This window comes from Nilaparvata lugens, chromosome 1, assembly GCF_014356525.2.
Source record: "Nilaparvata lugens isolate BPH chromosome 1, ASM1435652v1, whole genome shotgun sequence".
Classification (NCBI taxonomy): Eukaryota; Metazoa; Arthropoda; class Insecta; order Hemiptera; family Delphacidae; genus Nilaparvata; species Nilaparvata lugens.
This window is the reverse complement of record NC_052504.1, coordinates 3,301,313-3,325,699: the sequence shown is the minus strand read 5'-3', so window position 1 is coordinate 3,325,699 and position 24,387 is coordinate 3,301,313. Positions and strand designations below refer to the sequence as shown.

At 35.0% G+C, this 24,387-nt stretch overlaps 2 protein-coding genes across 2 annotated transcripts; both read right to left on the bottom strand.

Moving 5' to 3' along the window:
- On the bottom strand, positions 1-22,587 carry LOC120352426 (serine/threonine-protein kinase VRK1-like). The gene is made up of 5 exons (XM_039432856.1): positions 22,525-22,587; positions 16,731-17,005; positions 8,621-8,803; positions 886-1,076; positions 1-33 (listed from the first exon to the last, which is right to left on the bottom strand). The coding sequence occupies exons 1-5, from the start codon at positions 22,554-22,556 to the stop codon at positions 1-3; spliced, it is 714 nt and encodes a 237-aa protein (XP_039288790.1). The 5' UTR covers positions 22,557-22,587.
- Positions 22,588-23,059: 472 nt separating this feature from the next.
- Positions 23,060-24,154, bottom strand: LOC120352425 (piggyBac transposable element-derived protein 4-like). The gene has a single exon (XM_039432845.1). It carries the CDS (start codon positions 24,152-24,154, stop codon positions 23,060-23,062), a length of 1,095 nt encoding a protein of 364 aa, XP_039288779.1.
- Between the last annotated feature and the right edge of the window lie 233 nt (positions 24,155-24,387).

Below are 24,387 nucleotides of genomic sequence, written 5' to 3'. Positions count from 1 at the left end.
TTATACCATTTTTATTTTGACCTTCACATCCATCTGCAACCAGTCGTATAAGATGTATATTCAGAAATATCAGCAGCTTAGCTCAGAAAGATCAGGTTAGCTCTCTGTACACAATGGATGCAACTTCACTGGAAGACTTCCTTTCCTTATTCTCAGTCCAGGCATAAATTGAGACATTGTCACGAAGTCAGTTGATAATCCTCTAACCACAGATAAATTGTAACAATACAATTGATGAGTGTAGTAAGCAATTTGGTCACTTACTTTGGGGTGTACTGAATTTTTCTGACAGTCGAATGAAAAAATTGCACAACCCGGTGGTTTCTCTCGCAGATGGCCCAAAAAAAACGATCAGCTTGCTTCTTGTGTGTAATGGGGTGATTAAATAATGGAAGATTTTATTGTAATGGGGTAATTATTATTGGTAATTGGGGTTATATTAGGGGCAAATGCTTTCCTCCAAACCAGAAATATTGAATAAGAAGATAGTCACATCATACAAGGTAGACCTGGAAAAACATTTTAATTTGCATTTTAATTCAGGTTTCCGAAAATTCAGTATGGTATTGAGCTGGTATTAATGCTCGGCCACGACTGCCTTTTCAAGATGTAATTTTCCTTGCTGGCACTCGGAAAATCACGCCACTTTTCAGAGAGAGAAATTAGATGAGAAATTAACTCAAGTTAGAAAGAGACAGCAGCGAGAGCGGCCTGCACTGGCTGGTTTCATACTGCTGACTCATCGTTCATTGTTTCTGTTACAATTCACAATAATTCCATCAATATTGATTCCCAATCTATTACAAATACTTTCCTTATCTATGGTAATAGAGCAAGGAAAGTAAAAATAGATCAATCTATTCAGAGATATTTATATTGGATTACCTGGGTGGCGGGATCCAATAAGCATGTCGGCATTAAGCTTGTTGATAGAAAGCTTTTTACATCTTCCATTGATTTGTTCTCTTTTCGTGCGACCTCTTCATAATCCATCTCATCCTCCCATGGCAAGTGGCCAGTCAACAAATGAACGATGTTGTACGCAACCATTTCAAGATTGCCACATCTAGTGATTACTGAAAGTGAACATTCTCATAATTTACATCTGAATTGTATTGCAGAAAAAGAAAACTTTATCCAAATTAGGTTATATTCATAATGAATACTCCACTCCATTCACAGTTCTAGAACGTTTCGTTAGTTCTAGAACGTTTCGTTGTTTCTTTCTAGAATGATTCTTGAAAGGTGACTCTAAATATACAATCCCCTCAGAGGGACATTCAGTAAATCTATGAGTGTTAACCCTTTGTGGACCAAGATAAATTTTTGTTCAAACCTGCTAGATTTTTGTGCAAATTATGATTAGACATGATTAGTTATACCTAAAAACAAATTTTGAAGCCTAGGAAAAATTTATTTATTTATTTACAGGAAAAAAAGTAAATGGGACTTTTAAGTCCTGTTGGGCCTTAGTCGTAAATTATGTATGGACTTAAAAGTCCCATTGGGCCTCAACACAAAATCTGCTATTTTACTTGTAAGTCTAATTGAGCTGTGACAAAGGTAAATGTTTGGAAGGTTTATGAAATAAAAAGAAGACAATCTTTATATTCGAGATATTTATATTTTTCTTAACTAAGCTAAGTCATGGAAAATGTCAAAACAATTTTTCTTGTCACTAGAACATAAATGAACTTTACACATTGAACAAAATGAGTAAGGTTTCGACTCAATTTTGTTCTTGGCACAAACCTCGCACCGCAGTCGTTTTTTGCCATACTTTACATGATGCATCCCCACATTCGCCAACCGGACATCGGACATTATTGGGAACCGACCAGTTGCTGGTTTTCCCCTTTTTGGCTGTGACGATGTACCAGCAGCACTGGTCGATTTCCGCTAATGCACTTTTATTTTTGTGATCAGTCCTTGAGCTACAGCTCTTCTGTAGTCAAGGACCCTCATCTGGGGGTGACAGCTGTTGTAAATTATAAACGAATTGACAAAAGCGATGTCAATAATTCCCCAGAAAATTCTGTGCCACCACTTTTTTGAATGCCTATTCACACAATAATACTGGCGGAGTTGATCTGCCAGATCAACTCCACCCATGTGAGTGTTGTAGTCTTTGACTACTTCAGGGCATTTCACTTCAATTTTCTCCCCTTTTTTATTTTTTCGATTAACTACCACGACCCCAGACCCATGGTAGTTTGATATGAACGTCACAGGACGATTGTCCATCCATTTAAAAACCCCAATTCCCAAACTTGAGAATTGGGATTGAAAATCTCCCAAAATCTCTGCCAGATCAATCTATTCAGAGATATTTATATTGGATTACCTGGGTGGTGGGATCCAATATGCATGAAGCATGTCGATAGAAAGCTTTTTACGTCTTCCATTGATTTGTTCTCTTTTCTTGCGACCTCTTCATAATCCATCTCATCCTCCCATGGCAAGTGGCCAGTCAACAAATGAACGACATGCAAGCATTTCAAACTTGAGAATTGGGATTGAAAATCTCCCAAAATCTCTGCCAGATCAATCTATTCAGAGATATTTATATTGGATTACCTGGGTGGTGGGATCCAATATGCATGAAGCATGTCGATAGAAAGCTTTTTACGTCTTCCATTGATTTGTTCTCTTTTCTTGCAACCTCTTCATAATCCATCTCATCCTCCCATGGCAAGTGGCCAGTCAACAAATGAACGACATGCAAGCATTTCAAGATCGCCACGTCTAGTGATTACTGAAAGTGAACATTCTCATAATTAACATCTGAATTGTATTGCAGAAAAAGAAAACTATCCAAATTAGGTTATATTCATAATGAATACTCCACTCCATTCACAGTTCTAGAACGTTTTGTTGTTTCTTTCTAGAATGATTCTTGAAAGGTGACTCTAAATCTACAATCCACTTAGAGGGATATTTAGTAAATCTATAAGCGTTAAGCGATAATAGAGCAGTGCACACAATTCCACTTTTTTCAATGAATTGGCTGATGAATTGAGATTGACATTGACAACTATAATAGTCTTCTTGAATCAATGTTAAAACAGGCTCAAGTCGCTCAAGTATCCTTCTAGATCAGTGAGAAACTGAATAAAATCACCGCTGGGTGCTCTATACTAGCAAACAATAAGGAAACTTTTCTCCAACACTATTACAGTACTCTCTCAAATCCCAGCTGAAGAGAACAATCAAAGACTGAAGCAGCCAAACCTCTGGTCACGAAAATAGGAGCAACAATATTGGAATTATTATTGAATTGGTGATGAGGATTTTTGTTACATACATTCATCATATGTGTCCCAAGAAGGATAGTCTGATTTTGAATGACTATAATTATTACTTCAATGATCTCCAACTTTGAACAGAATGCCATAATTTATTTATTCACATACAAATATATAAAATTCAGATGAAATTTTGACTGAAATTTTGAATTTATCAGATCAATAAATTTCCAAGCACGAAACCAAACAAAAAATAATTGGAAATTTCACTTGCAACCATGATGGGAGTGATTTACAGAAGTGATACTGTAAGGAGGTGTAAGCAAAGAATCTCACAACCTAATGGATCGTTGGGGATTTTGCAGCACTATAAAAAAAGTTCCCCAAACGAAAATGGGTCTCTCAAGGCCACTGCAATGTTGCCACTGGTGACCACCCCTCACTCGACCAGTCTATATACATTGACTATATCGTCGGTATTATTTAAAAAGGGCGATACCAACAATTCATACTTTTTCAAGGGAGCTGTTTTTGTACTTTGCATAGTAAAATAAATTATTTACAAATAAAATAACCAGTATATTCTTATGTTTCCAAAAACTATTAACATATTACTTCAAATGTCAACACTTGATGAGTAGTTTATGATACTAATCCACTCACCAAAATGTAAAAAAAAAAATTATGCAGTATATTCGCCCTTTTACACATAGCCTATATTTTACACATTCGCCCTTCTTAACCCTTTGTAGCCTAGGTATAAATATTTTATCATTTTGACAATTTTCTTTTGGTTTTTATGGTACATTTGTGACTAAATATCACAGAAATGAAGTTTTTAAAAGTAAAAAACTTTTTTTCATGGATTTATCAATCCGGGACTCATGCGTCCCGACAGGCTTCTACAGGATAGAAATATGAAACATGAATTTGAACCAGCTTTACTTACCTAGGTTATCATAATTCATATATTTTTATATTTTACCTAACTGATCAACTAAATAATGAAAAAGTGAATCACTAAACTAACTAAATAATCTACTAACTAACCAAATAATGAACTTATTCCATAAATAAAAAATATTATATAAATTTATGAAATGTAAAAAGTCGTGACAAGATATGAAATTGAACTAGTCAACCATTTACCTAACTGATAAACTATAAATAATGAAAAAGTGAATCACTAAACTAACTAATTAATCAACTAAGTAATGAAATAGAGAATAACTGAACTAACTAAGCCAAAGTGAAACACAGAATAATATTTTTTAAAAATGGTTGACTGTTTCTTAGTTCAAAATTTGATTTCATGATATTCAGAAAAACATTGTTTTTTTTCATTACAGCAAAGATGAACCTTGCAAAGATAGCAGATTGACGTTGGTTTCGATTCAATCCCTTTCATGCTGCACATTTCACACCGGCCCCGACCATTATTGAATTTAGGCCAATGAGCCCCCAAATTTCCCAGCCGGACATCCTTCAAGGTTGTATATCCTGATTTGCGCCTCTTTGCTGGTCCTGATCCAGATGTTCCTGGTTGGTCTCCAGCTGAACGTCTGCATGTTTTTTTCATATCTTTGTATGTGATCAGTCCCATTGCTATCTGCCGGCGGGCATCCAGCACACTCATTTTTCCGTGCATTTCACATGCGATAATAAATGCATTCACAAAAGCAATGTCAATCAAGCCAAAAAAAATTCTGTGCCACCATTTCTTTGATTTCCTGTTGACACCATACAGTACTCTGTATCTGTCAGCTTGGTCAACTCCTCCCATGTATTTATTATAATCAGCTACAACTGTTGGGCAAGGCACATTTTTTTTTGTCCCATCTTTTTGTGTCCTCTTCACTTCTGTAATTTCAGTGCCGTGGAAATTTGAGATAAAGTTAATGGCCTTGTTGTCATGCCATTTGAAAAATGAAATCCCCATTTCTGACACTCTATAATCATGGTCTCCCCGTTGCAACTGTTTGTCAGGTGTCATTTTCTCTGGAACACCCCTCCGATTGTGGCGGATTGTACCACATGCTAATATATTCTCCATTTTCAATTTCTCTACTAGTCCTACTGAACTGAAATAGTTGTCGAAGCAAACTATCCTATTGGACCCCCAAAAGTTTTTTGTGAGGCTCAATACCACTCTCTCACCCAAGCCGTATTCCATGAATTCATTCTTCATCTTATCATTTTTACCCTGATATATATCAAAATTGAATATATATCCCTTCAGATCAGCAACACACCATAATTTGTAACCTCTTTTGATCGGTTTCATTGGGTTGTACTGTTTCATGGAACTCCTTCCTTTGAAGAGAATGATTGACTCATCCACACTCAGTTGTCTAGTCCCATCATACGAGTTCATGAAGGACTTATTGAAAGCCTCAATCATTGGTTGTAATTTGTACAACTTATCAGTGCAATTGGCTGGGATGTTTTCATTATCATTCACATGCAGACAACTTAGAATTTCATCAAACCGATCCCTAGTCATCGTCTCTGCAACAATTGGAACATGAAGATCAGGAGCATTACTCCAATAGTGCCGTTTTGAAGGAAGTTCATGGTAGCCCATCAACATATTCACACCAAGGAATGAAAGAAACTCATTCTCCTGGAGACGAAGAGTTTTGCCTTTCTGAGTAGCATAAAGGTTCGTCTGGAAAACTATGATGTCCAATATACATCTGAGAATTTTCAAGAAAATATCTGTTGCAGTTTGGCAGCCATTGAAGACAGTGAACAAACAGTCTGTGAAGAAACAATATTACAGTATTAGAAAAATTGACATTTGATTGAATGAGAAGTTATACAACATATTTCAGTAACTTTTCATTCAAACAAATGTCAATAGCTCACCTTCATCATGAGGATAATCTGGAATCCTGGTCACTGTTTCCTTTTTCTTCCATCTTCTATTAGGCTCAGTCCGTTTCAGTTTTTTTATTTTTGGGGTTCCTTCTGCTTTTGATGTGGAAGGAATGGGTACCTCATCTTGATTGTTGTCATCATCTGTGAAAAATTTTTTTTTTTAGTATAGTTACACCAAAGAATCCAGGGTGGGAGGTAGGTCGACAGAATGAAGTTTTGTAGCATGGACATTTTTGGTCTGAAATGTATAAATAGGCTAGTAGAATTAATTCGTTCAATCCAAGAATTCTATCAATTTGTGAAATCATAATTTGAGCATTTCTGCTATAATATAAATATTACATTACCAGCAATTATTGCTTTGAGCAACATGAGAGACTGAGCTGTATATGTTAGACCTACTTGAGTATGGAAATCTTTATATCTAGATTATAGTAAATATTAGCAATAGACTGTAAAATCTTACCTGGTTCATCAATTTGAATTTCTTCAGCTTCATTCTCTTGATTCAAAACTGAATTGAATACGGTATCAAAATTGTTAAGTGGTGATTGGGGTCTTATTTCTTCATGTTCATCATCCTCATCCTCAAGTTCCAAGTCAGAAGGACAATCTAGATCGGGAATATCCTCGTACAAAAGTTCCCGGATCCCTTCTTCAGAGAGTATTTGTGACATTTTTTGAATTGTTCATGAGAAATAATAATAAATAGGAAAATAGCACTACACAAATCACTGATAGTACTAATAAACAACTTTTTTAGACTATCACAAAATTTTCTATGAAAAATAAAAATTATATAAGCTCTATTACTTGAATATTATAGTTCTATATGTATATTAATTATGTTAATAATAAAAGAAGAGCAATATAGATCACTAGAACAACACTAAAAAACTATTTCTTAGAAAAAATAGAATGTTTGTTTGTCTTGAACATCAAAACATTGATAGGTTAGGATTTTCAATGTAAACACACTTGAGTCCTGACGGGACGTACAAGTCCCTCTGTTATTTTCAATGAATAGTTCTTTCCTATTGTAAAAATGTCATTTTTCTCACCAAAAATAGAAAACCCACATATTATTCCATGCAGATCAAATGAATTTACATCAATAAATAAAAATGAAATAAATTTTAGAAAACTTTTTCAAGAGCTCACACAAACTGGGTCTAATTCAATGTAGTGTCAACAAACTACTAGCGATAACTGTGGTCATAATATGAACTAAGTTACCAAACCGTGTGAGCATGTTTAGAAAAACGGACTTGACAGTCCCGACAGGTTTCCAATGCTCTATCATATTGCTGTGTTTTTATATTGGAGCTGAAAGTGCTGGGACGCATGAGTCCCGTCAGGCTGCAAAGGGTAATGTACTGTTTAAACAGGGAATGGATTGAAAAAGTGGTTATTCAGACAATAAGTTTTATTGTGACAAAATAATTGGATAAAATTTTGAGAAAATGTAGAAAATCATATTTAAGTCGGCTTCTCCTTAGTTTTCAGGGATGTTGTTTGTCCTCTCTTCTTTGGTTTTTGTCTGGCGTCGTTTACTGTTGTTACTGCTGCTTTTTTTCCTTGATGAGGCAATTCTTTGTAGAACCTATGATGAAGAGAAGGTATTACTTTTGAAACACATAGATCCTGAAGGTCTTGATATTTAGCCCAGGTTATAGGTAAATTGCTGGTATAAGCTTTTGGCAGATCATCAGGTTTCTTGAGAGAACTTCCTACATGCTTCAGGAGCTTTATTTCTTTAAATTCCACATCATTGTAGCCATACTTAAAAAATATGAATTCAGGGTGGTCTTTTTGGTACAAGAACCATTTTATCTTTCGCCATTCCACTACTTCTCCATCCACTGTCTCATTTCTCGCCTTTTTTTCATTTTCTTCGGCTACTGATGTCCAATTAATAAATGAGTTATGAGTCATTGGCACAACATTGTATGGCTTGGGTGTTTTTCTTGCAAGTTGACAAATTAACTGCCATTCTGATGGAGTATTTACTTGAATGTTTTTTGCAGCTCTTTCAATGACTGAATGCATAGAATCTCCCTCCATCTGCGAATGACCTGGCTCATAATTTACATGCTCTATCTTTTTTGCATGTGTCATTTTTACTGCATACAAGAAAGCAGTAGAGATAAATTGGTAAGGTTCTGCCCCCCACAACTATCACTCATAAAAAAAAACTCCAGCACATCTCTGTGCCAATTGATGTGGTTGAAGATGCATGTAGCAATTTCATTAGAACCTCTGTTTCCTTCAGTTTCGTCCCACATGCAACATGTTCCTTCTTTTGAAATTTAATCAAAAATTGTAAAGTTATATACAGCCAGTTTTCTTTTATAAAAGATTGATGATACTTCTCCTTTAGGAAACTCTAAAACAGCTTGAAGATCCATATTTAATACAGTTCTTTTATTTTGAACATTATCTGTGCATTTTGTAAAAATAGATCAATCTATTCAGAGATATTTTTATTTGATTACCTGGGTGGCGGGATCCAATATGCATGAAGCATGTTGATAGAAAGCTTTTTACGTCTTCCATTGATTTGTTCTCTTTTCGTGCGACCTCTTCATAATCCATCTCATCCTCCCATGGCAAGTGGCCAGTCAACAAATGAACGACGTTGTATGCAAGCATTTCAAGATCGCCACGTCTAGTGATTACTGAAAGTGAACATTCTCATAATTAACATCTGAATTGTATTGCAGAAAAAGAAAACTTTATCCAAATTAGGTTATATTCATAATGAATACTCCACTCCATTCACAGTTCTAGAACGTTTTGTTGTTTCTTTCTAGAATGATTCTTGAAAGGTGACTCTAAATCTACAATCCACTCAGAGGGACATTCAGTAAATCTATAAGCATTAAGCGATAATAGAGCAGTGCACACAATTCTCCACTTTTTTCAATGAATTGGCTGATGAATTGAGATTGACATTGACAACTATAATAGCCTTCTTGGATCAATGTTAAAACAGGCTCAAGCCGCTCAAGTATCCTTCTAGATCAGTGAGAAACTGGATAAAATCACCGCTGGGTGCTCTATACTAGCAAACAATAAGGAAACTTTTCTCCAACACTATTACAGTACTCTCTCAAATCCCAGCTGGAGAGAACAATCAAAGACTGAAGCAGCCAAACCTCTTGTCACGAAAATAGGAGCAACAATATTGGAATTATTATTGAATTGGTGATGTGGATTTTTGTTACATACATTCATCATATGTGTCCCAAGAAGGATAGTCTGATTTTGAATGACTATAATTACTTCAATGATCTCCAACTTTCAACAGAATGCCATAATTTATTTATTCACATACAAATATATAAAATTCAGCTGAAATTTTGAATTTATCAGATCAATCAATTTCCAAGCACGAAACCAAACAAAAAATAATTGGAAATTTCACTTGCAACCATGATGGGAGTGATTTACAGAAGTGATACTGTAATGAGGCGTAAGCAAAGAATCTCACAACCTAATGGATCAGTGGGGATTTTACAGCACTATAAAAAAGTTCCCCAAACGAAAATGGGTCTCTCAAGGCCACTGCAATGTTGCCACTGGTGACCACCCCTCACTCGACCAGTCTATATACATTGACACACCCTGAAGATCGCTCTTTCCTTCTCATTCCTTCCCTCTTCCTCTTTTCAGTCACTACCTGTCACAAATTCTTTTGAGCACGTCAGGTTCAAAAGTTCTATTGTGTCATTCTTTGAAGTTAGAACAATAACATCCCCCGTTACCTCCTCCCCTCCTCCCCTATCTTCTTCAACATCATGAAATGGAAAAAGAATATTGTTATGTATAATGTATAACTCTTTATTGAGTCATGACATCAAGAAATCCAATTTTATAATCATGATTAGATTTTTCTTTATAAATGAAACTATTTATAAACTGAGCTATTACTTGATAAAGGTTACTTGAAGACTTTTATAATAATCAATTGGAAGTGGAGTGATGTAATTTTATATTTATTTTAGTCAATATTCTTGTAGTGCCCACTTCACTCAGCATTTTTCAATTTGTATGAATTCTCATTTGATTCCCATCACACTTCATCCAGTGATAACTTGCATTGTCCATCACAATCACTGAACTCTCTTCAAGGAGACTGAGAAAGTTCCAGAACCAATCTGTAAAAATTTCAGCATTCATTTCGGTGTGATAATCTACCGAAGTAGACTTCTTTGCTTTAAAAAATAGTTTGCAGTAAGGAATAAACCCCGTTTGAGCTGAACCAGCAAGAAGAATGATCAATCGGCCTCCTTTTCCAACTGGAACTTTCAATCCACCACTTCCATCTTCGTGTTGCCATATCATCGATCTGCTATGACTTTGATTGACCCACGTTTTGTCAATGTTGAATATTGGTCGGGGATTAATTTCTCTTCTTATCTCGTGCATTTTTCTGAGAAAAACTGCTCATGCACATGCAATGTCTCTCCTCTCCATTAACAATTGTCGACCATCATTACACTTCCTATATCTGAAACCCAAACTCTTTATGATTTTTCTGACGGATTCAACACTCCCACTGAAATTAATCTTCTCTTTCAAAACAGTTCTGATTCTTTCAGACGTAGGATACTCTCCATTATCATAGAATTGAAATACACATCGGCACACCATGTCCTTATCAAAACGGTCCATGTTGACCACTTTTGCATCTCTGGAGTACTTTTTTCGAGGCGTATCAAATTTCACTTCCTCATCCATGTCATCTACATGTCTCCATATCTGCTTTACAGTTGTAACACCAACTCCACATGCTTCAGCTGTAACCTCTTGAACTTTTAGAAAATTTATCAATTCAAGTCTATTGGGGTTTTCGGCTATCTTTTGGAAGAATCTGAAGACATTCCAGATGATATTCCTTTCTTGCTTCCCAATATCACCTCTTCCTCTACGTGATCCTGATTTAGTTGGAGGTGTGTGAAGTATTCTGATGTTGGGTGGTGTTTCAATTTCAATCGTACAATCCATTTCAATAAATTAATCTTTGGGCTATAAAAACTTAGATGGCATACTGTAATATACAAAATATAATACATATTTAAAATATGTGTGTATGATCATAATTCTATGCTAAAATTTATCATAATTTATGTCAAAAACTGAGATAAATCATAGATTACAATAGTGTTAACAGTGGCAATTTCCTGAAAAATCATAGCGTGCAGTGTTTGCTGTTTTCTACAGTTAATATTCTTCAAGCCAGGTTGATAATATACCTTCAGTTGAGCCAAATATATATGACGGCTGAGGCATAAAAAAATTATACATTGGGCTTGTTGAGTCGAAACTTTCTATGATTCTCTCTGTAAAGTAGCTAGCTTATCTTCCGTTCTTACTAGTTGAATCTAGATTATTTAGACAGTCCAATATGAAAATTCAGTAGATTCTAAAGATGAAAGCCATGCAAACATACAAATTGAGGAAGAGTAAGCATGCATAAAACGTAGGAAAATCATGAAAGTGTTTCACATTTACCACAAAGTACCCTACCGTATAAGATTAATTGAAAGACGATTCATCATCTTCTATTATTTTTGTTAACATATTGATTTTTCACCTCCACTCGCATCTTGTCATTCACTATACAAGGTTGGCAGAAGCTTTTCTTTATGTCGATTAATGTTGATTGAAATTGATTTTGATTAGGGCACCAAAAGAATAGATCATTTTCTATTTGAAGCATCCAAATTGAATCTATTTAACATGATTTCTTATGACTTAGCATTCATAGATTTAGTTGGGTGAAGCTATTTGAAAAATGTACCTGATTATCAATCAATTCCATGGTTTTTATACCATTCTAGTTCATTGTGATCATTGAAGTGATGAGTTAGTTCAAGTGAATTCTGGTACACAAGTATATTGTGCTTATGATGGGCTCTTCTTTATCTTCTATCGATGTTTTGCTCCAGTAGAGAAAATTTAAAATGTTGGTTTTACATTTAATAAGCGTTATAAATAATATAAATTTCATAAGTCCAATATTAAATTAATCGATGTTGACTTTTATTGTTCGCTTTGTATCAATGTTACTTGCACTGTTTGCAATTCATCACTATTCTCTCAAGAATTAGTTTTTTATGAATTTCATGATCTGAAAATTGAAATTCAAATGCTATTTGGATGACGTTCGCATTCCACTGGTTTTTTCAATAATTGTTACGTTGAAGAGTGAGGCAATTCAATCCATTTGGAAGAAAAAGGAAATCACAGTGCGATTTGAACAGTGGATAGTAACTTTGAAATTCAGTTGCTCAATTCATTACGGCTTGATACTATCATTTATAATATAGTTGATCAGAAATATGGATTGTCTATAATGTTTATATTCCAGTTTGACCAATCTTCTATCACAGTCTCGCTTTCATTCATAAACATGATAATCCTAATACGTTACCTTAAAGATGTAGCTTATCTTACGTCGAACAATGTACAATATAAACAATTTTCATTAAATTACTATTATGATAATCATTGGAATTTCTGCCTGTGATTGAGAAAAAGTCATTTTATGAGCCTTGAAATTCATACCTAGAAACTGTTGCATTATTACTAGAAATTTTGTTATTTTTACTATTTATTATAGGTACTGTACATTGATTTTTGTGATTAAAGAGATCAACTACTTTATTCTGAATCAGGATAAGGATTAATAGGGAAATTGTGAGATGGGGATAACATCCATAATTACATAGTATCAATTTGAAAGCTCTGATAATAATGATTTGAACGGAACTGCGATTCTGGCTTGGTATTGCCTCTTCATGTTCAGTGAGAATAGTAAGCTTCAGAATAATTCGTTCTCACTATATGTGATAATATTTGGTAACATTTGTTAATATTTGAATCGAATGTGCAACAAATTAATCTACTTTCAGCTTGAAAATTTTTTTTGTTCATGTGATCTGATGATATTCATTCCATTATCAAGTGTTTAAATTATAAAGAGTGATGAAACAAGTTAAAAAACAAGAAAATAAATTTTGAATCTTAATTTTTCACAAAATAAGGATAAGATGAAGGAGTCGGACACATAATATATCATGAAACTCCGTTGAAAAACATCAATATCTGAAACTAGAGTTATCAAATTGTGTTACCTCTGACTCGTATGGAGAAGGCACACTCCAAATTAATATAATAAATTCTGTGAGAAAACAACGAAATCCTGATTTTTATCATGAGGATGGTTAAATCAAGAAAATTGTAATATTTTTTAAGAGTATTGAAAAGTGATAATTTATATACAGCGCATGTCCAAACAATAGACAAAATTGATATTTCAAGCGCCATACTGTAAATGAGATGCAATGTAGACAGCAATATTATTCTGTTTACTATGGTGAAGGGAGTCAGCCGCGTCGGCTGTTTCCCCTTCCACAGCGTCAACTTGAATAGCAAATACATAACAACATACATCAATGGATTCGCAATGAATGTGGCTACAATAATTATTCGTCACATTGTTCTTTAAAACTACTTGCTTCGAAGTTTATCGGAGAAAACCAAAAAATCAAATCGAAAAACCCCTACATTTTTACATTATATTATTTTATTAAGGAAACTGTTCAATTTATTGAGGAAATGAATTCGACTAACATTGTAGTCGTTAATTTAACGAATCGAATGGCATATGATAGATTTTTTTCCGATTAATGGTTATAGAGATAATTGATTTCCAGTTTGCTGTTTACTATGGCTAAGAGAGTCAGCCGCGCCATTCCGCGTCGACAATTTCCCCTACCACGGCGTCAAATCGAATCGCAAATACATAACAATATACATCAATGGATTTGCAATAAGAGTGGCTACATTAATTATTCGACTCATTTTTCTTTAAAACTACTTGCTTCGAAGTTAATCGAAGAAAACAAAAAATCAAATCGAAAAACCCCTACATTTTACATTATATTATTTTATTAAGGAAACTGTTCAATTTATTGAGGAAATGAATTCGACTAACATTGTAGTCGTTAATTTAACGAATCGAATGGCATATGATAGATTTTTTTCCGATTAATGGTTATAGAGATAATTGATTTCCAGTTTGCTGTTTACTATGGCTAAGAGAGTCAGCCGCGCCATTCCGCGTCGACAATTCCCCTACCACGGCGTCAAATAGAATCGCAAATACATAACAATATACATCAATGGATTTGCAATAAGAGTGGCTACATTAATTATTCGACTCATTTTTCTTTAAAACTACTTGCTTCGAAGTTAATCGAAGAAAACAAAAAAATCAAATCGCAAACCCCCTAAACCTTTACATATATATTTTTTATCAAGAAAACTGTTAATTTTATTGAAAAAATGAATATAACCAATATTGTAGTCCATAATGTAACGAATCGAATGGCATATAATTAAGCTGTTTCCGATCAATGGGTACAGAGGTAATTGATTTACCGTGATTACCTGCATTTTTCAACTTTGAGGGGTGCTAGGGGGGAAAGCTCCAAGGGGATTTCTTGGGACTTTTGGGGGAATGACCCTCTGGGAGGGTTCTATCGATGGTAGAAGATTCAGCTTTTATTTAATTTTCGGATCGAAAAAACCTTTATTGACTGGGCTATATATCTGAAACCCGTTTTTCAATGTTGAATATTGGTCAGGGATTAATTTCTCTTCTTATCTCGTGCATTTTTCTGAGAAAAACTGCTCATGCACATGCAATGTCTCTCCTCTCCATTAACAATTGTCGACCATCATTACACTTCCTATATCTGAAACCCAAACTCTTTATGATTTTTCTGATGGATTCAACACTCCCACTGAAATTAATCTTCTCTTTCAAAACAGTTCTGATTCTTTCAGACGTAGGATACTCTCCATTATCATAGAATTGAAATACACATTGGCGCACCATGTCCTTATCAAAATGGTCCATGTTGACCACCTTTGCATCTCTGGAGTACTTTTTTCGAGGCGTATCAAATTTCACTTCCTCATCCATGTCATCTACACGTCTCCATATCTGCTTTACAGTTGTAACCCCAACTCCACATGCTTCAGCTGTAACCTGTTGAACTTTTCGAAAATTGATCAATTCAAGTCTATTGGGGTTTTCGGCTATCTTTTGGAAGAATCTGAAGACATTCCAGATGATATTCCTTTCTTGCTTCCCAATATCACCTCTTCCTCTACGTGATCCTGATTTAGTTGGAGGTGTGTGAAGTATTCTGATGTTGGGTGGTGTTTCAATTTCAATCGTACAATCCATTTCAATAAATTAATCTTTGGGCTATAAAAACACTATAAAAACTTAGATGGCATACTGTAATATACAAAATATACAAACTAACTACTCTACCACTTTATACTGAATTTAGAACATAACTTTAATATAATATACAAAAATTAATAAAATTCATATCTCACTACTCTGCTATTTTTCACAGTCAATATAAATCAGTTATGGAGCGAAGTTGCTTACAGAACTGCAAATGACAGAATGAACTCCTCTCGCCAGTATATCCACTATGGTGTTGAAAGGTTGAAGGTATACAATCATAGTGTTTTCTAGAATTGTTCATTTATGTGTGAGGAGGTGATTATTTTATTTCTCAGAAAAACTCTTTGATATCCTTATGACCTGGCCTATTCACATTTCAACTCATCCAACTCCTTTTCATGCTTCTATTATGTTTCAAACACCAGCACAGCTGTTGAAAGTTATATGTATTATATATAATATATAAGCATTATGTACAATACATTACAATACATTTGTAAAACTGTAAACTATATTGTCCTCTTCATAGTCAACAATTCAGAGAAGACAAACAATACTCCTCACAAGAACAATACTTCACTATCACACCCTCTCTCACACACACATTCACTTTCTCTCTTACTAGTCAACCTTAGTTCAAAGTGGCAACAGTGTTGGCAGTGGTGGTGTCAAGAAGAAACTTCGACCTTGAGGGACCCATTTTCGTTTGGCCAACTATAATGCTGATACCAATTCTCTACTTTCTTGGATTGACTACCATATGTGGACGCCCAGTAGATTCACTACTTTTTACTCATTCTGTAGTACAAAATGCAGTAGCCCATCGCATTATGTATACACATAGGGCCTACTATGCTTATCTCAGAAAACGTAGGCTCTGTACAAGCATCATTGCTTCAAAATACCCGACATTTGAGTGCTTTCTTTAAAATGGGGTGATACAACGTTAGGCCTTTGTTTGCAGCTCTTTACAGTATCACTTCTGTTAATTATGTGTTTTCTAAAATTGTGCAATTCACTGAACGCAGAAACTCAGTATATACAGGATTTACAGTATATTTCAATGACATATTTCTACAGAGCTAATTGAATTATTGGTTGAAAAATAACACCATAGTACCCTTTATTAATATATATATATAATATAAAATACAAAAAAAACTAGATTCAGATGTTCAATTCATTTTCAAGTTTTTAAAAAGATTATTTTATATTAAAAGTTTTTCAAAAAAGGGTACTATGGTATTATTTTTCAACTAACACTATATTAGTAAATTCTTGGTGGACTCATTACTATATACATTTGGAAGATAGAGCTGTATACTTACGACGATTGTGTCTGTCTCTCGAAGTGAAAGCTGAACTTCCAATACTTGCATTTCTGTGAGCGATGGGGATGTCACCTTGTGGGTAACGACGGGCTTCACCGAAGTCTAACAAATGAACCGGGGCTTGATTTGGCAGTCCAAGGACGATGTTATCTGACTTTATGTTTGAATGAACATAGCCATGACTGTGCAGGAATTCCAGAGCGTCAATCTGAGAGAGAAGAGTCAGATCTCTGATGTCGGAGCATACTTTTCTTGTTAGATAGCCAATTTTCCTGGAAAATGTAAATGTTTTTTTTTTATTTTTGAAAGAATCCCACATGAGTCTTGTGACATGTGCATGAGGCAGATTATGATGATGGATAAGTGAACATACAGGTTGGTAATAGTGATGCAATGTCATTTTGTAACTGGCTTTTCTTTTGAGCGACCACCAATCCCATTGCTAACCAATCACTGCCGTTCAAATCATATCATGAGCTGTGTCTGTCAGTACTCTAATATGATAGATGATTCATTTTCCTTTCATATTGTGGATATTATAATAATAATTTGAGCTCTGCCTCCGGTTAAATGTTGTGACAATTTTATCAAGTTCTTCAATGCGATACTGTACAGTTTTACATAGGCAGTGGGTAGTCCATCATATGAGTAGATTGTGAATATTAATCTCCCAAGTTCATAAAATGAAATAAATCTATACCGTAATGTAGATAAATTTCTAGATTTTATTCAGAATAAAATGCAATGCTTGATCTCAAGAGGCAACTGTGTCTGGATTTTTTGCTGATACAGTTTCAGGGAAATAGAACATTACAGATTCATTATTGTTGTGACAATGAATGTTAAAAATATTCATCCACAATAATCTTTTGTAGAATTGACTATTGACTGATAATTTGGGCATTGGCAGATTCTGGCCATAATCAAATTCCAGAACCAATGTACTACTGTCAGGCTCTTTTGCCTTGCTGAGAATATCGTTTTTAATTTTTTTATGTGACTCAACTTTTTTCTTATGGAGGGCCAGCTTTAATTTCAATTCATTGTTCTGAGGATTATTTGATAGTTCTTTCTCTGCTGAAAAACAAAAGTCACATACATCACTTCTTGGTTTTCTGAACGCATAAATGGTATTGTTTAAGAAATACTCATGATACGTTTTATAGCTCATTTTCAACGGTTTGTTAGTTTTCTCAGTGTAATATTCTTTGAATAAATCGAAAAGTAATTTAACTGTCAGTGATGAATTTTCAAAATAAAGTTTCCTGGATTTTGAAGCACTGTAGTGGGATTCTGAATGTGGAAACTGTTTCAAGTGTGTATCAATCATTTCCCATACTGACCCATCAATCTTATTTGGACGATTTGAATGTCTACAACGGTTGTCAGGAAAGCAGACAATGCCTTCTTTCGCTTTATTCTGAACTATTCTCAAGCGCTTTTCTAAAATTTGAATTTGAAATAATGTCAATAACAGTTTTCTGCACACTTTCACTCTCTTATTACAGAAAGGAAGGTTATATTCCCACTTATTTGAAATATTCTTCTCACAGTTTACCTTGTGTGAAACTATCTCTTGTTGCAGCAGACAATTATTCAAGAACATGCTCTGTTTGGAGTGATTTTCCAGAGCATAGAAATCTTTAAACTGTTTCTTTGGCACAGGTTTGTCTTTGGTATTTGTGTAGCTCTGTCCAGATTGCCTTTTCAAGATGTAATTTCCCTTGCTGGTCACTCGGAAAATCACGCCACTTTTCAGAGAGAGAAATTAGATGAGAAATTAACCGAAGTTAGAAAGAGACTGCAGCAAGAGCGGCCTGCACTGGCTGGTTTCATACTGGTGACTCATCGTTCATTGTTTCTGTTACAATTCACAATAATTTCATCAATATTGATTCCCAATCTATTACAAATACTTTCCTTATCTATGGTAATAGAGCAAGGAAAGTAAAAATAGATCAATCTATTCAGAGATATTTATATTGGATTACCTGGGTGGCGGGATCCAATATGCATGAAGCATGTTGATAGAAAGCTTTTTACGTCTTCCATTGATTTGTTCTCTTTTCGTGCGACCTCTTCATAATCCATCTCATCCTCCCACGGCAAGTGACCAGTCAACAAATGAACGATGTTGTATGCAAGCATTTCAAGATCGCCACGTCTAGTGATTACTGAAAGTGAACATTCTCATAATTAACATCTGAATTGTATTGCAGAAAAAGAAAACTTTATCCAAATTAGGTTATATACATAATGAATACTCCACCCCATCAACAGTTCTAGAACGTTTCGTTGTTTCTTTCCCTTCGTTGTTTGTTTTTGTTCCCTTTGTGGAACAAGATAAATTTTTGTTCAAACCTGCTAGATTTTTGTGCAAATTATGATTAGACATGATTAGTTAAATTTTGAAGCCTAGGAAAAATTTATTTATTTATTCACAGGAAAAAAAGTAAATGGGACTTTTAAGTCCCATTGGGCCTTAGTCGTAAATTAAGTATGGACTTAAAAGTCCCATTGGGCCTCAACACAAAATCTGCTATTTTACTTGTAAGTCTAATTGAGCTGTGACAAAGGTAAATGTTTGGAAGGTTTATGAAATAAAAAGAAGACAATCTTTATATTCGAGATATTTATATTTTTCTTAACTAAGCTAAGTCATGGAAAATGTCGAAACAATTTTTCTTGTCACTAGAACATAAATGAACTTTATACATTCAACAAAATGAGTAAGGTTTCGACTCAATTTTGTTCTTGGCACAAACCTCGCACCACAGTCGTTTTTGCCCATACTTTACATGGTGCACCCTCACATTCACCAACCGGACATCATTGGGAACCGACCAGTTGCTGGTTTTCCCCCTTTTTGGCTGTGACGATGTACCAGCAGCACTGGTCGATTTCCGCTTATGCACTTTTATTTTTGTGATCAGTCCTTGAGCTACAGCTCTTCTGTAGTCAAGGACCCTCATCCGGGGGTGACAGCTGTTGTAAATTATAAAGGAATTGACAAAAGCAATGACAATAATTCCCCAGAAAATTCTGTGCCACCACTTTTTTGAATGCCTATTCATGCAATAATACTGGCGGAGTTGATCCAAACCTGATTCCCAAACTTGAGAATTGGGATTGAAAATCTCCCCTTGATAATTTTTTTTCAGGGAAGGATGGAAGTCCAACCCTGTCTGATCTAATTTTCCCACAGGCAAGGACATTCTCAGCCATCAATTTCTCAAGCAGTGGAACAGAAGAGTAAAAATTATCAAAATAAACCCTTATATTGGTGTTCTAATAAGGCTTTGTTAGCTGCAAAACAACTTGCTCTGTTGCTCCAAAGCTTTGGAGCTCTTCGTCAGGACAAGATTCAAATTTACCCTGGTACACATCAAATCTTGAAATATAGCCCTTCCCATCAGCTAGGCACCACATTTTGTAACCCCTCTTTATGGGCTTCATGGGGTTATACTGTTTCAGGGTGGAGTACCCCTTGAAATTATCGACTCATCCACAGCCACATCCCTATTTACATTATATATCTTCATGAATTATTGATCATTGAGTCCTTCAATTAGTGGCCAATGAAAACTTTGTACAGTTTATCATTACAATTAGTTGGTTTGGCCAAATTATCATTCACGTGTAAATTATGCAAAAGCAAGTCAAACCTATTCCTACTCATGGTGTTTGAAACAAGGGGACAACCAAAATCGGCGGAAGTGGACCAATAGTCCTTCCATGAAGGCAACTCATTGCATCCCATGAAGAAGTTGATACTGATGAATGCAAGCAGCTCCGATCTATCTGTAGCAAGGGTTTTTCCTTGCTGCACTGCATATAAATTAGATTCATACACAATTTTTTCAAGCACTGGATCAATAGTTTGGATAAATGTTTCAGTGTGTGTTTTACAATTTGTGAACACACCTTCAACTGGACCTGAAACATAAAGCAAATAAAATTCCTTAGAGTATTGAATTTGAATAAAATGAACTGTGACAATATTATTTATCAAAAAGAAAAATATTTTGTTAGATGAGTGTAGATTTTTATAAACCATCAGTCTAGTTAATTGAAGATCTAATATACCAGTAATGGTTGTGTGCACAATTGTAGCCTACTATCATTTGGTAATATGAACCAAACATCACTTTCAAACAGCAGGATGTTTGTGCACAGCACCAGAAGAGTGCTAAATAATAAGTACATTATTGCTAACAGGTTCTTACCAGGATCAGGTACTACTGGATCAGTAAGGTTGTAGCATACATCACTGAGGAATCTCGGTGGATTTTCTACGTTTTTGTTATCTTTCTCAGCAAACCAAAGAATGTCTTTTTGAATAATGGGAGCTTCAGTCTGGGTGTCTTTTTTTGAGATTGAATCATTCACATGTGGAATATTATTTGGAGGTACTGAATTCCTTATACGTTTTGCAACTGATCTATTTGAATTGGGCCTATTATTGTCCTCACTGGTAGATGCATTATTTATAATACTATTTTCAACTACGGAACTACTTACACCGTTTGTAATAGGTCTGTTCAAATTAGATCCATAACTATTGTTACCACTTGCCTCAACACTGGTAGACTCATTCTCTTGTTCAACAGCACTGTGTAGATCACTATTGTCCTCACTAACCTGAGTCTTAGAAGATAAATTTTCTACTGGTACAGCACTTCCTACTTCACTGAGTATATCAAAAACATTTACATCACTATTTTCTTCTTCCCAACCATCATCGTCTGTGATAATATCGAGTTCAGAATCATTTGCATTGTCCAAGCTTGACAGAATCGCAATTATATCATTCTTGTTGCAAATATCTTCCTCCATAATTAATAATATGATAAGAACACTCTATTATTGTTAAAAAATAACACAAATCACTCAATTACTCTGAATTATGCTCTACAAACATGCTGGTAAACAACACAACCGCGGCAAACTGACATAACCTCACTTACGGTCACTGGTATCAGTTGCTGCACTTTGGCACATATGATGCCATTTCAAAAATAACATTTCCGTTATTAATAAGAAACAAATTTATTATTATGAATATCAGAATAACTAATTAAAATATTGAACTTTGAGATACAGAAAATTATAAATTCATATATTAAAATCTGAATTCATAAAAAACTTTTGAAAATGGGAAATTTTCTAAAGGTTGGTATTGAAAGAGGTCGATGTTTGTGGCATCATATGTGCCAAAGTACATAGAATCATCACTTCGAAGCAGGCTGTTCAACATTATAGATATAAAAGGGAAAAAATGAGCTGTTACTCGATCGTATAACATGTTTCTACAATAAATTAGAAGCAAAACTGCAAATGGCCACATGCGTGCCATTGTCCCTGAAGAGGTTAACAGAAGTGATACTGTAATGAGGCGTAAGCAAAGAATCTCACAACGTAATGGATCGTTGTTGGATTTTGCAGCACTATAAAAAAAGTTCCCCAAATGAAAATGGGTCTCTCAAGGCCACTGCAATGTTGCCACTGTTGACCACCCCTCACTCGACCAGTCTATATACATTGACTATATTTCTACATCCTGAAGATTGCTCTTTCCTTCTCATACCTTCCCTTTTCCAACAGCAGTGAGAGCAGCTTGCACTGGCTGGCTTCATACTGCTGACTTCGCATTCATTGTTTCCGTTACAATTCAAAATAATTTCATCAATATTGATTCCCAGTCTATCAGAAATACTTTCCTTATCTATGGTAATAGAGCAAGGAAAGTAAAAATAGATCAATCTATTCAGAGATATTTTTATTGGATTACCTGGGTGGCGGGATCCAATATGCATGAAGCATGTCGATAGAAAGCTTTTTACGTCTTCCATTGATTTGTTCTCTTTTCGTGCGACCTCTTCATAATCCATCTCATCCTTCCACGGCAAGTGGCCAGTCAACAAATGAACGATGTTATATGCAAGCATTTCAAGATCGCCACGTCTAGTGATTACTGAAAGTGAACATTCTCATAATTAACCCTCTGCTACACGCATCAGTAGCAATCACACTAGTACACGCAAGCGGCACTCAGTACCACATATTCAAATTTCGCCCAAAATTGATTTGTAGCATTTTCAAAATGTAAAAACTCATTTGGCAAGGATTTAAAAAGTAACTCATTTCAATATTAATTCAAATTTATTCATGGAAACAGAGTTAAATTAGTAGATTTAAAAAATAACTCATCATCAATATTCAAATTCATTCATGGAAACACAGTAAAAGTAGTAAATTTGAAAAATAACTCATCAATAATTATAAAAATTCATTCAGTAGTTTAAAATGTTATAGTTTTGACCAGTTCACTCATCATCTGAATTATTGACTCTGCAGCAGTCACAGCTTACCACTGCTTGTGAATGTGTCTTACAAACAAAGTTTTGACACTGTGAGCAACGAACAGTTGTCTTGTTGTTGTGATGTTTCTTACATTCATGGCATGGCCCACATCTGCGCTGATCTGGATTAGCTCTTACCTGGTTTGGTGGAACTTCTTTATATCTCTCAAGATAGCATTTGATGTCAAGAGGCAGATTTTTTATCATTGCTCTCTCCTTGAAATGACTTTCAAGAAGGTTGAAAGCTAATTCCTCCAAGAAATCCATTCTGTATTTTTTCCCAGCTGGATTGTTGAGGTTGTTTGCAATATAAATTACATGAGCATTCACTCCAGTCATGTCTAAAAATCTATAAAAGATTGCCATTGGCCATCTGCGCGTTTTCTTTTTTGTGGAATAGTTTGCACACTTCTGATCGACGGTATCCACTCCACCTTTTGTTGAGTTGTAGTCGATGATAATGGATGGTTTTCCGGTGACATCATCTATTTCTTTCTCATCATGCATTGTGGACAGCAGTATCACACTTTTGTTTTTCTTGGGCACATGGGAAACAAGTGTGCAATTATCTTGGAAGCCAAAAAGAGATGATCCAACTTCTTGTGTCTTGTTTGGCAGAAACTCAAGTGGAATGTCTGGTATGTTTTTCTTCACTGTTCCTATGAACGTTATGCCACCTTCTAATAGATATTGTGCTAAATCATAGGTAGTATAGTAATTATCTGTTGTCAAATTTCGGTGGGTTTTTTCAATGGGTGCAACTAACCGTTTAACCACATCTGTTGCCTTGTTTGAGATGCAAAAAGGACCTTTGGGTTGAGTACCACAGTAAATCTCAAAACTCGAAACATAGTAGGTCTTAGCATCACATATAGCATACATTTTGATGCCATACTTGGCCGGCTTGTTCGGCATATACATGACAAAGCCACAATGACCTCGAAATGGATGCAACATTTCGTCAATTGTGACAAACTCTGATAGGCAGTAACTTTTTTGATAGTTATTGTTCAATGATTCATAAATTTCCCTGATAGCTGCCAATTTATCAGTCTTCATCCTTGTAGCTCGTGTATTTATATTATCAAAACGAAGAGCTTGCAAGAGGAATCTAAATCTATTGATACCAAAGGCAGCTCTGCAAACCATCAAGCCAGTGCCATTGGTCATCCAAGCTCTCTTGGCATCAGCTCGGCAGCTTTTATTTATAGAAAGGATATAAAGCACCCCAAACAGTCCCATAAGCTCTGATCTGCTTGTTAGCTTGCAATCTCTCTCTCTTGAAAAGCTTT

What these genes read in the sequence shown, in the direction of transcription:
- LOC120352426 (XM_039432856.1), bottom strand. Translation starts at nt 22,556, where the DNA reads ATGCTTCATGCATATTGGATCCCGCCACCCAG. An exon ending in TATTGGATCCCGCCACCCAG is followed by an intron (nt 1,077 to 8,620) that starts GTAATCAAATAA and finishes GTTCACTTTCAG; the next exon opens with TAATCACTAGATGTGGCAAT. An exon ending in TATTGGATCCCGCCACCCAG is followed by an intron (nt 34 to 885) that starts GTAATCCAATAT and finishes GACTGGTTGCAG; the next exon opens with ATGGATGTGAAGGTCAAAAT.
- LOC120352425 (XM_039432845.1), bottom strand. Translation starts at nt 24,154, where the DNA reads ATGAAGACTGATAAATTGGCAGCTATCAGGGAAATTTATGAATCATTG.